The following is a 16,446-nucleotide window of genomic DNA, read 5'->3' as shown; positions in this document are numbered from 1 at the left end:
ATGTTGTATGTGTGCCTAATTCTCCATTAAAAGATTATTTTACATTTCTATATATCATTAATAAGACTGGACAGTATGTAGCTAAACACTCATATGCACAGATCAAGACTTGGCTTGATACAGTAGGGCCCCACTTACACGGCAGGTTAGGTTCCAGGCTACCGCCGTAAAGCGGAAATCGCCGTAAAGTTGAACACCCTTTTTTTCCATTTATAAATTCATACAAATACTAACATATATTAAGTTAGCAATAAAACTAGGTATTAAAAAACACATACGTCTTCATCTACCTCATTAGTAAAATTTTACTTAGATTATGCAGCTCAGTTTTGGATATTAATGCACTGGAGAGATTACAAAAAAGAATGACAAAAGAAATTCACTGTAAAGAAATCTGTCATAATGTGAGGAGGACAAACACATACAAAGGTGAAACAACTAAAATAGTGAGGATGTCGAACCAAGAAATTACTCGAAATAACGGATTTAAATATAAAAATTTAGATTTTGAAAACATGTAGGAAAGTACTATTTCGGGAACTGAGTTGTTGACGAGTGGAACAATCTGCCGAATAGGGCAGATGAGTAAGAAGAGTTGGGTTTGATTAGGAATTGCCTATCAAGAAGAATTAAGATTAATTTCTAGGGCATATCTGGGAATGGGTTGGACAAAGATTGTTGAACTGAACACATCGACTCAAGGTTGTGGGACTGACTACCTCGAACTCCATCACTTCTTCCACCATTCACTTCTGCAGTGGACCGAGGAAGCCACTTGTTGACGAAACGTTTCCACAATAAAGATACCCTAGTCTTGCCAAAGTGCCTCAATTACTGGACAAATATGTTGGTGGAAATGGTTCCATTTGGGCAGGACCTACCTAGTAGGGGCCAGTATGCTTGTGCACTGTTTCTCCATTCAAATGTTCATATGACAACCAGATTTCTTTCGCCGAATGTGTCAAATCCTACATCGGGAAAAAATCTTTTAAACAACAGCATAAATGCTCTGTTGCACTGAGGATGATAATGATGAATTCCAACGTATAAGTACAGAGAATCACTAAATTAGTTTATATGATGTTGAAGTTCTGGTCAGATGTAACAATACGCAGCAAAATTAAAATATGTTTCAAATTTCAGAGCCATAAACGAGAACGTCGAGGCTTTAATGCATACGTTTGTCATCAAATTTAACATCTGTTAAGGAAAATAAAATTAGACCACAACAAAATATGTTAAATCTGCTACTGAGATAAATTTAGGTGTTTTTATGTGCTTTTAGTGTGTTGATTCTATATTTGAAGTCGCAATTGAGTTAGCAAGCTCGATGGAACAAAGTTCTAAGTATTTTTTCTTTATGCTAGGCAGCTATTATTTCCGTACTTTTGTTTTTGGCTTCAAAGTCACATAGGAAAACTTCCAAATAATTTATGTCCTAAACTTTTTCCAAGCTTGAGCCCTATAAATCTCCAAGTTGCAACTTTCTTACAAAAGCCAGCTTAAAAGAGCTATTTGTGAAAGTAACTGGTCCTGCTTCCCTTAGTTGAAGAGTTACTACAGGCAAACCCGTCACAAGCCAGAAACTGGCTAGATGATAGGAATAGTTTGAACTTCTAGTATTCTCTGCTTGATAACTATAGTGTAGTCATCGTATTTGCAACACCCCCTCAATCTTCCAACAGGTTTTTTTTCTGATTTGTCAGTCACAAAGATTTTCCTAATTGCTCAGCCTCAAAATGGTTTTTCTCACCCCTGAGTCCCACAACGGCTTTCCTAACCGTCTGGCAACAGTTATTATGACCCCTCAGTCTCACAGTGGTTTTTCTGACTACACAGTCTCACAGTTTTTCAGGGCCTCCAGTCTTACAATAGTTTTCATAACCAGTCAGCCTTACATCAGTGATCTCATCAACCTCAAAACGGTTTTTCTGACTTCTCAGTCTCGCAACAGTTTTCTTGACCTCTTTGTCTTACAACGGTTTTTAACACCCAACAATCGTACAATCGTTTCCTGACCACCTCACTCTCACAATGGTTTTCCGGAATATTTACGCCTACAAAGGTTTCCTTGACCACTCAGGCTCACAGCGATTTTCATGACCCCTCAGCCTGAGACCGATATTCCTGGTTCCTCAGTCTTATAACGATTTTCATAATCCCACAAACTCACAATGATTGTCTTGACGATAACGTCTTACAACGGTTTTCTTGACAATTCAGATTCACAAAATTTCTCTGTCCCCTCAGTCTCACTACGGTTTTCAATACTCAACAGTGTTACAGCCGTTTTCCTGACTCCTGCAATCTGACAATTTTCCTGAATCCTCAGCCTTACAAGAGTTTTTACAACCTCAGAGGCTCACAGTTATTTTCCTGACACTTCAGCCTTACAATGGTGTTCTTAACTCTTCAGTTCCTATTGATTTCATGAGCTCTCAGAATCACAGTGGTTTTCCTGACCCCTCAATCTCACATCTCAGTTTCACAAGTTTTCCAGACCCTTCAGCTTCACTACGGTTTTCCTGAACCCTCAGCCTGAGATCGGTTTTCCTGACCCCTCAGCCTGAGATCGGTTTTCCTGACCCCTTAGCCTGAGATCGGTTTTCCTGACCTATCACTCTCTCAGTGGTTTTCAATGGTTTACAGCAGTTTTCCTAACTCACGTTGTTTGACAATTGTTTCCCCACAAATCCTCAGTCTCAACTGTTTTCCTGCGCCTCACAGTGGTTTTCCTGACCCCTCTGTCTCCCAATACTGTTCATGAGTCCTCAGCGTCACAACCGTTTTCCTGCACCTTGAGCCTTACAGTTTCACAACGGTTTTCCTAACTATTCAACCTCGCAGCTGTTTTCCTGACTAATCAGCTTTCTAACAGCTTTTATCACCCCTATGAAAAAAAGTTTTGTGATCACTGAGTCTCATATTTTTTTCCTGACCCCACTTAGAATCAGAGCAATATTTATGACCCCTAATATCACAACGGTTTTCCCGAATTCTTCATTCTCACAACGAATTTCCTGAACCATTCATTCTCATAATCTCACAACTGGCTTCCTGCCCCTTCAGTCTCACAATGGTTTTCCTGACTCATAAATCTATCAATGGGTTTCATGACCCCTGAGTCTCTTAACGGTTTTTCTGACTGCGAGGGATAAGTTCATTAGACAGGAGTGGTGAAAGTATGAATGAATGGTGGTGATAGTTTGTTGGGCAGTCTGCTGGTTCAGTTAGGGTTGGTGCATAGTTCCCACTACCCACCTTCCTCTTCTGCTCCCGGTGGGAGATGACGAGCGTGTGTCCGACCTGTGGTTGGTCACTTGACTTGCGGCTGCCATCAAATCTGTAAGTATTCGTTCCACTCCTGTCTAAATTATGTTTTGGGTTAAGTTGGTTTCAACAAGAGCTTCACTCTTGTTTAAGGTTTCAGACTCCAATTTATTCCTGCCTTGCTTTGAATTTACGTAGTGTTATGTCATCTTTTAATCCTCACCATTTCTTTTAAAGGTCGTACACCTATCGCGTGTGTGATTTATCGAGTGATGTGTAACTTAGTTTTTTTTTTTTAATTTTTAGCCTTGATTGTCGGCTCGGGTAATCCGGCTCATGCGGGATAAAGATAAGAACAGCCTTGATCTTGCCAAGATAGGAAACGTCATCTGGACCTCTCTACCTACGCTAGTCTCCCTTCCACACGTAGCCGACCATCCAGTCAGCTACACACCATTCAAACAGCCTTCTTCCAGTTGTAACTCCACAGCGTTCATGGTGACTCTTGACTGGCTGCTTATCTGCTTCAACAGTACTGTGGTGATCAGAGGATCCGTCAACCTCTCCTCGACAGAATATATAAGCGTGATGAGGATACTGTATTCTGTGTCTACAGTCACGACCAGCTGTGAACCCCGCCCCCCCCCCTCCCCATCATCAACAACGGCTCGGCACCATTTTACACTACATCAGCGTGTACACATTAACTTTGAATCACTAATTATTTATATATTTCAGTTTTCATTTTTGCTTAAAGTAGGATTAATTTCATGTTTGAGTGTTTTATATTCTTTATTAATTTTAATGCTTAATAAAAGTGATTATCTTATGTTATTATTGAATTTTCTATCTTTATATTTCCGTAAGGAGGACCCGGCCTTATCAAATACTCTTTTAGGATCTGATACGGCTGAGTGAACCTTCACACTGACCCTTGAAACTTGTTGCTTTCTCAGTTTTACAAATGTTTTTCTGAACCTCATCCTCAAATGGTTTTCCTGATTACTCAGTTTCATAACTGCTTTTCTGAGTCCTCAGTCTCACAACATTTTTTTTCTACACTCAATCTTACAAAGGTTTTCCTGACTCATGAGCCTCACAAGGTTTTTCCTGACCCCACAATCTCACAGGTGTTCTTCATGACCCCTCAGTCTCATAACTATTCGATGACCTCTCAGTCTCACAACTATTCAATGACCCTTCAGTCTCACAACTATTCAATGACCCCTCAGTCTCACAACTGCCCTTCGTGACCCCTCAGTCTCACAACTGCCCTTCATGACCCCTCAGTCTCACAACTGCCCTTCATGACCCCTCAGTCTCACAACTGCCCTTCATGACCCCTCAGTCTCACAACTGCCCTTCATGACCCCTCAGTCTCACAACTATTCAATGACCCCTCAGTCTCAACTGCCCTTCATGACCCCTCAGTCTCACAACTCTTCAATAACCCCTCAGTCTCAACTGCCCTTCATGACCCCTCAGTCTCACGACTGCCCTTTATGACCCCTCAGTCTCACAACTGCCCTTCATGACCCCTCAGTCTCAGCTGTTCTTCATGATCCCTCAGTTTCTTAAATGTTCATGATCCCTCAGTTTCTTAAATGTTCTTCATGATCCCTCAGTTTCTTAAATGTTCTTTATGATCCCTCAGTTTAACTGTTCTTCATGGTCCCTCAGTTTCTTAACTGTTCTTCATGATCCCTCAGTTTCTTAAATGTTCTTCATGATCCCTCAGTTTCTTAAATGTTCTTCATGATCCCTCAGTTTCTTAACTGTTCTTCATGATCCCTCAGTTTCTTAACTGTTCTTCATGATTCCTCAGTTTCTTAAATGTTCTTCATGATCCCTCAGTTTCTTAACTGTTCTTCATGATTCCTCAGTTTCTTAACTGTTCTTCATGATTCCTCAGTTTCTTAAATGTTCTTCATGATTCCTCAGTTTCTTAACTGTTCATGATCCCTCAGTTTCTTAACTGTTCTTCATGATTCCTCTGTCTCACAACGGTTTAGAATTTACTTTCGATTAAATGCATTAATGTCTATCATTAGTATTTATTAATGCGGAGAATTTGATCCTTTTTCATATTATCAGATCAATGATATTTTTTTCCTCAGAGTGACGTAAACATTCCTCCTTCGAAAAAAAAAAAGCAGTGGAGTGGTAACAAAAGCTGTATGTTATGAGATTTTTAAACAGAAAGGAAGTAAATTCTCTGTAAAAATCGCTCGTTATTGATATTAAAATGAATCTCCCTTTAGTTCATCTGTGTCTATTGTACTGATCCATGGTAAGTGCTTCATGGCGATGCCAAAGGTTATTGGATCTTAATTTATACTCCCAATCTGTCCCTGCTTCCTTAGTTTATTGTCCACTTGTATTTAATTAACGATTTTCCCATGTTCATTACATGGGTAGAGGATGGAAATTTTTATTTGCTTTCTTTTTCACTCTTCGAGGAAGCTAGCAGAAACGTACGCAGTAAACAGACATTAAGCGCAGAGCTAATTATGATTTAGATACGAGTTTTTTGTTTTAACAAGTTTATCACAGCAGTACAGTGACTGGCATAAAACATTACATACAGATTAATGTAAGGTGACCAGATGTGTCAGCTGCACTTGCTGATGGCTTGCATGCTATAATATTAGCTTTGCTAGTGTATTGGCTATGCTTGAAGTTCCCTGATTTTGTTCTATTTTCAGGGAAGTCAATATGAATTGCTAGACTTCGTTGTTTTCCTTACCAATAAGTTCATCGTGTCCCCAACACATGAGATACAAGCGTTTTTTACTCTACGTAGAACACATTCATGGATTTAATAATAAGAGGAAAAGTGAAAACCACTGTAAAACCACTGTAAAAGCACTGTAAAACCACTGTAAAACCACTGTAAAACCACTGTAAAACCACTGTAAAACCAATGAGGAAGTAGAAGTGATATTAGCGTCTACATTTATTTACATGTTAAAGCCTCGCTCTGCACATACTGTCATTTTACAGAATTTCTTGCCAAATTTTCCGACCTTTTACACAGAAAAATATCAAATTTAAATTTTAAAATGACTTTTTTAACTAACAATGGTAAATGCTACTGGAGAAGACACTGATATAGTATTGATCTAAACAGGTGTAAAAGGACTGATAACAATATATTATTTAAGGGAAGCTAGTAGGTCCGTCAGTGGTGCCAGACTGTATGAAATGACAGTGGCTGATGTTAGCCTGATGGCACAGCAGTGCGTTCGTTCAATAATTAACGGACGGAGGATCGAGCATCCACCACTCCTTGCGATGGATGACCCACACAGGTTTACACTTCACGTTAGTCTGAGGTACGTGATTAATGATAATACAAGAAAATCATGGCACTTACCATGGCGCTGGTGAGGGCCAGGAGCCCCAGCAGCAACCAGACACGCTCCATCACACTGCCTGCACAAAAGAGGAAAAAAATGTTAATGTACTGTCATAATTGACAAATATACAAAAGAGGATTTTTGAGTCTGCCCTGCCTTCATTGTGCAAAATTTCGCAGAATATTGTATGTAACTAACTGAATTACATCTCCACGTGACTGAGCTATATATCTCTGGTTCCCAATAATCCCTGCCACCTACCCCAGAATATCCTGTAATAGAAACAATTTTAGCAATTACTCTTCAATAGAATTTTCCCCCACCTCCCCTTCTCTCTTTCAATTTTCAACGAGAGATACAAATATATATAATAATAGTTTTAGAGGTCTCCTTTTTGTAGGCAATGGAGCGACAACAAAAGAACCGTCTTTTAACAAATTTACAGCTCGTATTCTCTGACGTCACGTGAAGTATTGGATGATGTAAGTTGTAAATGACACTAAAGTTGGACTCTTGTATGTAACTAATTAAAGAAAATGTAATTCATCAGTTTTATTATTGATTTTTTATAAGATAACCTAAGTAAAATGTAACAACTTTATATATATATATATATATATATATATATATATATATATATATATATATTATTACAAAAAAAGTAATTTTTAAGAGAAGATGGTATTATGATTTACTCCTTTTGTAATAAAGAGTTCGGGATACATAAATACACACATTAATATAAATTAATCTTTAATATATAAAAATCAACTATCTTTGGTCTAGAGGTATTTGAACTATGATATAATAATATGTACATGTTACTATAATAAATTATAATCAGCATTTTACTAAAATATAATTAATAACCCTACACAGGGTACAACTCTTGACACTACTGTCACTATATATATATATCTCTCTATGCTAAAACAATAAATTATAAATAACATTTTTATAATAATAAATTACAATCAACTGCCTCTCACGACACGAAGTCAGTCACACGACACTGTTCAATGTACACTACAACCAGGCCATCTTCAGTGTCCCACGACACCCTTTTCATCTCAGTGTTCCACTACGGTCCTGTGCATATCTCAGTGTTCCACTCCATCGTACGTCCCTCAGTGTCACACTACGGTCCTGGCCCAGTTCAGTGTAACACTCCAACCTTTTCTTCATGTAATGTCCCACTAAACAGCATCTGACGACTCCGGCCCACAGTTGATCAACGTAGACGGTGAGTCCACAGACATCACCGGTAGTCCAGTAAATCCTCTCCAAAGGCGGTTGACACACCGCTAGCCGAACACCATGCTGCAAGCTCACTGAATGCGGCCGTCAAGTAACTGAGGCCAACAGACTCAGTGAGCTGCGGTGAGCGGTTCTTCTAACGCCAGTAGATAGGTACGATTCGGTGGTCAGGTACCTACTGCATAGACGTGTACCCTGAGGAGTTCAGGTACTTAATGTTCAAGCCAGTAGACGTGTACCCTTCGGTGGTCAGGTACCTACTGCTTAGGTGTGTACAGCGAGGCGCTCAGGTACATAATATTTCTAAAGCCAGTAGACGTGTACCCTTCGGTGGTCAGGTACCTACTGCTTAGGTGTGTACAGCGAGGCGCTCTGGTACATACTGTTACTAAAGCCAGTAGACGTGTACCCTTCGGTGGTCAGGTACCTACTGCTTATATATATACTATATATATATATATATATAATATAGGGGGTGGTAGCAGAAAATTCTCCATCAGCTTCAGGGAGAACCTTGAGTTTTCCCTGAAGCACGTTTATTCTTTTCTCTGAGCATGAGGGTCCCTATACCAGTTCTAGAGGTGGTACCTCCCTATATATATATATATATATATATATATATATATATATATATATATATATATATATATATATATATAACGTTTTATTGGCAACAAAGATCACCTACCTGACCCATAGTCAGGACATCCCAATTTAGCCCACCCAGGTAATTTTTCAGTCCCATGAAGTTGACCAAGCGAAAATCTGGGACAGATTTGATTGCAGTTATTTGGATAATTCCATAGTATATTGAAACTAAGTGATTTGTGATCACTTTCCCAAAGCTCATCATTAACCTCAAGATTATTAATTAGTGAATCTTTGTTGGCAAGAACTAAGTCAAGCAGATTGTTGCCTCTAGTTGGTTCTGTCACAACCTGTTCTAAAAAGCAATCCTGAACCGTATCAAGAAAGTCAGTAGACTCAAGATTTCCTGTCATATTGTTCCAATCAATTTGTCTAAATTTAAAAATCTCCCATTATCACAATATTTTCATATCTAGATGCCTTATGAATTTCGTCCCATAACAGCTTACTGCACTCACTATCAAGGTTTGCGGGCCTATGAATCACACCCAAAATTAATTTGTCACGTCCCTCGAGAAACTGTAGCCAAACAGATTCTGTGTTCGATGTTTCTAATCTTATATCATGTCTAAGACAACAATTTAAATTTTCTCTGACATACATCGCCACACCACCACCCTTCCTGTTGACCTCTTTCAGGTTGAACCAGGTCTCTTTTATACCAATAATATCTATAGTACCTACACGTGCAAGTGGAGATGTCATGTCTGAGGGCAATGTGTGGTTTGAATATAATACAGAGAATCCATTGTTTGGAGATTAGGAGGAGGTGTGTGGTTACCAAAACTATTATCTAGAGGGCTGAGGAGGGGTTATTGAGATGGTTTGGACATGTAGAGAGGGTGAAACGAAATAGAATGACTTCGAGAGTGTATAAATCTGTAGTAAAGGGAAGGCAGGGTAGGGCCGGCCTAGGAAATGTTGGAGGGAGGGGGTAAAGGAGGTTTTGTTTGCGAGGGGCGTGTTAGATACGAGCAAATGGAGACAAATGTTTTTTACAACTTGACGTGCTGTTGGAGTGTAAGCAAGGTAACATTTATGAAGGGATTCAGGGAAACCGACAGGCCTGACTCGATTCCTGGAGATGGGAAGTACAGTGCCGGCACTCTGAAGGTGTGTTAATATTATAATTTTATAACTGTAGTGTAAGCATGCCTCTGGCAAGACAGTGATGGAGTGAATGATGTAAGTTTTTTTCGGGCCACCCTCCCTTGGTGGGAAACGGCCGATGTGGTAAATAAAAAAAAATATATAGTTAGCATCCCGCGAGGCTGGCTAAATGACTCTGGTTCGATCCCCGGCTTGTAGTATGTTATTTGCTTTACACCAGTTTCCGCGGACGTACTGTGTATACTGCCTGTAAGACTTGAATCCAACCGGAAGGAGAATGAAATTAGTTCCTGTAGTTTTCCACAGCCACGAATGTGCTCAGCGTTAGGTGTTGCAGTCTGGTGTACTTACTGAACAGGTAACATCTTGAAGCATGGTGGCGTAGTGGACTAATGCGTCGAGAGTTTAGCTAGCTAAATGAACACCTGTTCGATTCCCAGCTGGTCGTAATATTTTAAGTGAGGGTTTAGGGAGTTTTGAACCAAGTGAGACAGTAATTGTGGTAGAGCACCTGAATGCTAAGTAAGAGAAGCAGTTGTAGAGGGCATAGTAGGTAAGTTTGGGATGCTATAGGTAATTGATAAGAATGAAGACTTTAACTAAACTTTATACAGAAAAAGGATTGGTAACAGGTAATATATATTTTAAGAAAGAGAAAATAAATAAGTATACAAGATATGACATAATGCATAATGAAAGTAGTTTGTTATATTAGGTATCAGTGGATGTTTTGTATATATATTAAGCCTAAGAACTTCGAATTGCAAATTCGGTATGCACTGAACAATAAGCCCGCAATGATACTTCTTTTAGATTCGGAAGAGAGGAAAAAACAAGTAGACAATCATCTGAATGTGTTGGTTTTCTATATACATTAAAAACAAGCGAGCAATACCATAGTATCCAAATCAGTCCATCGTTGTAGTGGCGCAGATACACATATATTCAGCAAAAATAGAGGTAGAGAAAAGGGCAACACCAGTGCAGATGGCCTGTAGTTCAAGCTATGTGCCTAAAGTGGAACTGGGGACAGCCAAAAGAAAATCTCTCGCATGATGAGCTCTCACTGCCAAGAAGAGAGCTGTCTTTTCCCAACACTCTTTTAAGGAGTATTACTGAGGCTATATTCTCCACTACTGAGCCATCATAGTGTGAATATTTGTAGTTGCTGGGGAGAAGAGGTCTGGTTGTAGAGCCTGTTAGTTTATCCCAAAGCCTGGCATCAATCAATTAACTATTGGTCACGAACCCCCTATATTATTCCTAAGGTGTTCAGGGTGAATCGCTGATAAAAGTTCACTGGATTCCACAAATGAAGAGAAAATGCAGGAAGCACAGTCTGAGAAGGCTTGGGAACACCAATGCCTTCTATTCTGAGAACTTTTGTGAATGTCCGTCTCAGGAGACTGTCATATTAATGTAATTTACGGTCGTCATATGTAGGCGCACATCTTGGGGAACGTGTTAGCACTTTTTGAGAAGGTACAAGCCATCGTTCTTTTCAAAGTAGCCAATTCGTTGTTCCATTCTCCTCAAATCGTCAATTTTTTTTCTCAAGAATCATCAAATGTATCAGTTCTAAGAGGTGCTCCAAGTATGACTGTTTATGGGGGAAATGGCTGACGTACTTTGTAGTATGTATCTCATTGTATCGAAGACTTGCTGATAGGCTGAGACAATTTCGCATATGGATGGATTAAGGATGAGTCTCATAGCCTCTTCTCGTGTCCTTACTTGAGCAAGATTTGCTAGAAACAACCCTTTGTGCCTGTCAGTGTGCTATCATCCAGGAACTAGATGTTAGTTTTTTTGGTCAGTTTAACAGTGGTTTCCCTAACCGCTATGCAGAAGAGGAATTGGGCGAGAGGATACCCTTAGTGGACACCCTATGAGAGCTTTATTTTGCATTAACACCAAGGATCGGAGAGAACTTTCCCTAGCTAATATTAACATGAAAGCAGCATAATCAATTAAGAACATAACATAAGCTATGTACATCATTCTCACGATTTTCACGCTCATCCAGTCATGGTACGTGACGAGGTGTTAGACTGGGCGCCTGTGACGAGCGGGGTTCCACAGGGGTCAGTCCAAGGACCAGTGCTGTTTTTGGAATATGTGAATGACATGACGGAATCGATAGACTCAGACGTGTCCCTGTTTGCAAACAATGTGAAGTAAATGGGGAGGATTAAATCGGATGAGGATCAGGCAGGACTACAAAGAGACATGGACAGGCTGCAAGCCTGGTCAAGCAACTGGCTCCTCGAATTTAACCCTGCTAAATGCAAAGTCGTGAAGATCGAGGAAGGGCAAAGAAAACCGCAGACAGAGTATAAGCTAGGTGGCCAAAGACTGCCTTCAAACCTCACTCAAGAAAAGGGATCTTGGGGTGATACCGAGTACATCGGAGGCGCACCTCAACCAGATAACTGCTGCAGCATATGGGCACCTGGCAAACCTAAGAATAGCGTTCCGATACCTCAGTAAGGAATCGCTGAAGACTCTGTACACCGTGTACGTCAGGCCCATATTGGATTATGCAGCACCAGTTTGGAACTCACACCTGGTCAACCATGTCAAGAAATTAGACAAAGTGCAAAGGTTTGAAACAAAACTAATCCTAGAGCTAAGAGGAATGTTCTACGAAGAAAGGTTAAGGGAAAATTGGCCTTACGACGCTGGAGGACAGGAGGGCTAGGGGAGACATGATAACGACGTATAAAATGCTGCGAGGAATTGACATGGTGGGCAGAGATAGGATGTTCCAGAGATGGGACACAGAAACAAGAAGTCACAATTGGAAGTTGAAGATTCAGATGAGCCAGAGGGATGTTAGAAAGTATTTCTTTAATCACAGAATTGTCAGGAAGTGAAATAGTCTGGAAAGTAACGTAGTGGAGGCAGGGGCCATACATAGTTTTAAGACGAGGTTTGATAAAGCTCAGAGCAGGGAGAAAGAAGACCTAGTAGCGATCAATGAAGAGGCGGGGCTAAGGGCTATGAATCGACCCATTCAACCACAAATAGGTGAGTACAAATAGGTGAGTACAGAGGCAACCATCTGCATATATATTAGCAATTACTGTATATACCAACATTCCATAGCCAGCAGCCATTGTCACTCCAGGAAAACGTATTCTCCACACGCTTTAACACCCACCTTGACAGAGCTACTTTTTTGACAGCTTCAACAATTCAACCTTGAAAGAATAAAAGTAGATGCAACATTATACTCCATCACTGCCAATACACCAAACTCATCCAACATATCCTGGTTGTCCATCACATAGTTGTCCAACATACTCTAACCGTCCAGTAGTATTATCCAGCATTCTACACTTTTCCAGCGTACTGTAATAACCAAGAACACTATATTTATACAAAATACTTTACTTTTCCAAAAAACTCAAATAGCCCACTATACTGTAACTGTACAGTAATTCTACAGCATACTATAACTGTCCAGCAAACCATAATTTTCAAGAACTTTATAATTGTGTAGCATAATATAATTAATCACCATATTATAATTTTCCAGCATTCTGTAACTGTCTAGGATACTACAATTGCCAAGCATGCTAGAACTGTACAGTATACTCTAGTGATAACTTTACCCAGCATGCTATACTCATATTGGATATTACAGTATATTTTTTTATCATATTATAATTTTCAACATAGCTAACTATATATTAATTATTCTATAACAAACCTGCAGACTATAATTTTGTATCACATTATAACTGACTAGCAAACTTCGAGTGACAAGCATACAATATATAAACAATAATTAAAAAGCATGCTAAAATTATCCAGTATAAATTATATAATGAATGTGTGGGTTTGCCAAAATAATTAAGAGAACTGAGAGGGGGTGTTGAGATGGTTTGGACATTTAAAGAGGCTAGAGGGAGGAAAACCTGGACGACTAAGAGAGTGAATAAATCATGGACGGAAGGATCATCACAGAAAGGATTAGAGAGAGGGGAAAAGAAGGCACTGAGTTCTGTGAGCTTGGACATCCAACAGGATTGTGTGAGCATGTTAGATAAGAATAGGTGGATGGTGTGCTGTTGGAATGTGAGAAAAGTAACATTTATAAAGGGCTACAGGGGAACCGGTTTGAAGGACTTGAGTATTGGAAGTGGGAAGTAAACACACTCTGAAAGAGGTATATCTGAACTGTGATATTAGCATGCTTCCTGCGAGACATTGATTGACTGACGGTAAAAGTGTTCATTTCCTTCCTTCCTTTCTGCGTTCTTCCCTTCTCTCTCTCCATCTCCCCGTCTCTCTCTCTCTCTCACTCTTGCTCTCATTGTCCCTCTCTCTCTGGCCCAGAGAGGCCAACTACCTCTTTCAGAGACTCGGTATATATACTACACCTCACAATCACGTCACCATAATAAGACTACACCTCACAGACGCGTGACAACACCCGATTCTGTGAAACACACCTGATACTTTACCCAAACATTAAGATTTTTTAATTGTCTAATGTATCATATACAAAAAACTTGCTTATGATCTAAAATAACCACTAAAGTAACTGATAAATCCTTTAAAATTGCTAGAAATACTTTTTACAGTCCAAAAAGGGACAACCAACCTTATTCAACTAAAAATATGTTGGTTCTCCCTTACCATGAAAACTTGGTTGATATGCCTTCTCTTCTTAAGATTTTTAATATCAAAGTTGTATTTAACACCCTTGATATAATAAAAAAAAATTTTGATAAAGAATTCCCCCCAAAATGCTAACGGATGTGTCTATAAGATTCCTTGTAAAATTTGCGATAAAGTTTATTACGGTCAAACTTGTTAAAGTCTCTAAGATTAAAACAACATAAATATAGCATTAGAACTGGACAAGATTCTAATGCTTTATTTATTCATCCAATTGGTTTTCAAAAAGCTGAGAAAGTTGTAACAAGCAAGTCCATGGTTGAGAAGAATATAATAGAATCTTGTTTCATAAAAAGCAGTTTTGAAAATAATATGAATATTTCTTTTGGTTTATATAAATTGGATTCATTTATAATTAATATAATTTGGGAAGAGTTTAATGATACATTAGATATAAAAAAAATCTTAATGCTTGGGTGTGTTTCACAAAGTCGGGTGTTGCAACGCGCCTGTGAGATGTATTCTTGTGGTGACGTGATTGAGAGGTGTAATCTTGACCGTTTATAGGTCTTCCTGTTGATGTGAGAAATGACGAAAGCGCTTGGAATTTAGCTATTTTTTTCACAGTGTTTGTTTAGTATATTGTGATATCACCTGTTTACTGTGATCTTATTGCATATATATATATATATATATATATATATATATATATATATATATATATATATATATATATATATATGCAATAAGTTCACAGTAAACAGGTGATTATATATATATATATATATATATATATATATATATATATATATATATATATATATATATATATATATATATATATATATATATATATATATATATATATATATATATATATATCACCTGTTTACTGTGAACTTATTGCATATATATATATATATATATATATATATATATATATATATATATATATATATATATATATATATATATATATATATATATATATATATATATATATATATATATATATATATATATATATATTATTTTTATTTTATTAACACATGGGCCGATATTCCCACCAACGCAGGGTGGCCCGAAAAAGAAAAACTTTCATCATCATTCACTCTATCATTGTCTTGCCAGAAGGGTGCTTTACACTACAGCTATAAAACTGCAGCATTAACACCCCTCCTTCAGAGTGCAGGCCCTGTACTTCCCATCTTCAGGGCTCAAGTCCGGCCTGCCGGTTTCCCTGAATCCCTTCATAAATGTTGCTTTGCTCACACTCCAACAGCACGCCAAGTTTTAAAAACCATTTGTCTCCATTCACTCCTATCAAACACGCTCATTCACGCTTGCTGGAAACCCAAGCCTCTCGCACACAAAACCTCCTTTACCCCCTCCATCCAACACTTTCTAGGACGACCCCTACCCCGCCTTCCCTCCACTACAGATTTATACACTCTCAAAGTCATTCCGTTTTGTTCCATTCTCTCTACATGTCCGAACCACCTTAACAACCCCTTCTCAGCTTTGGTAATCCCACACCTTCTCCTAATTTCCAAACTACGAATTCTCTGAATTATATTCACACCACATATTGCCCTCAGACATGACATCTCCACTGCCTTCAGCCTTCTCCTCGTTGCAACACTCATCACCCATGCTTCACACCCATACAAGAGTGTTGGTACAACTATACTCTCATACATTGCTTCCACGGACAAAGTTCTTTGTCTCCACAGACTCCTAAGTGCACCACTCACCCTTTTTCCCTCATCAATTCTGTGATTTACCTCATACTTCATAGACCCATCCACTGACACGTCCACTCCTAAATATCTGAATACAATCACTTCCTCCATACTCTTCTCTCCTTCCAATCTGATATCCAATCTCTCTTCACCTAATCTTTTTGTTATCCTCATTACATTACTCTTTCCTATATTCACTTTTAATTTTCTTCTTTTACACACCCTACCAAATTCATCCACCAACCTCTGCAACTTCTCTTCAGAATCTCCCAAAAGCACCGTGTCATCAGCAAAGAGCAACTGTGACAACTCCCACTTTGTGTTTGATTCTTTATCTTTTAACTCCACACCTCTTGCCAAGACTCGAGCATTTACTTCTCTTACAACCCCATCTATAAATACATTGAACAACCATGGTGACATCACACATC

The 16,446-nt window shown here is 38.8% G+C and overlaps 1 protein-coding gene across 4 annotated transcripts in view; it reads right to left on the bottom strand.

Moving 5' to 3' along the window:
* LOC128686737 (follistatin-related protein 5) overlaps positions 1-6,706 on the bottom strand; it is a gene marked incomplete in the record, with an annotated part of 494,827 nt that extends 488,121 nt beyond the window's left edge. For all 4 annotated transcript variants that reach the window (XM_053773769.2, XM_070082387.1, XM_070082388.1 and 1 more), the window contains 1 exon segment: positions 6,647-6,706. In XM_053773769.2, coding sequence (XP_053629744.2) covers positions 6,647-6,697 — 51 coding nt within the window.
* Positions 6,707-16,446: the final 9,740 nt, after the last annotated feature.

Source organism: Cherax quadricarinatus, chromosome 7, assembly GCF_038502225.1.
Source record: "Cherax quadricarinatus isolate ZL_2023a chromosome 7, ASM3850222v1, whole genome shotgun sequence".
Classification (NCBI taxonomy): Eukaryota; Metazoa; Arthropoda; class Malacostraca; order Decapoda; family Parastacidae; genus Cherax; species Cherax quadricarinatus.
Note: the sequence above shows the minus strand (reverse complement) of the source record. Positions and strands in the feature narration are given on the sequence as shown.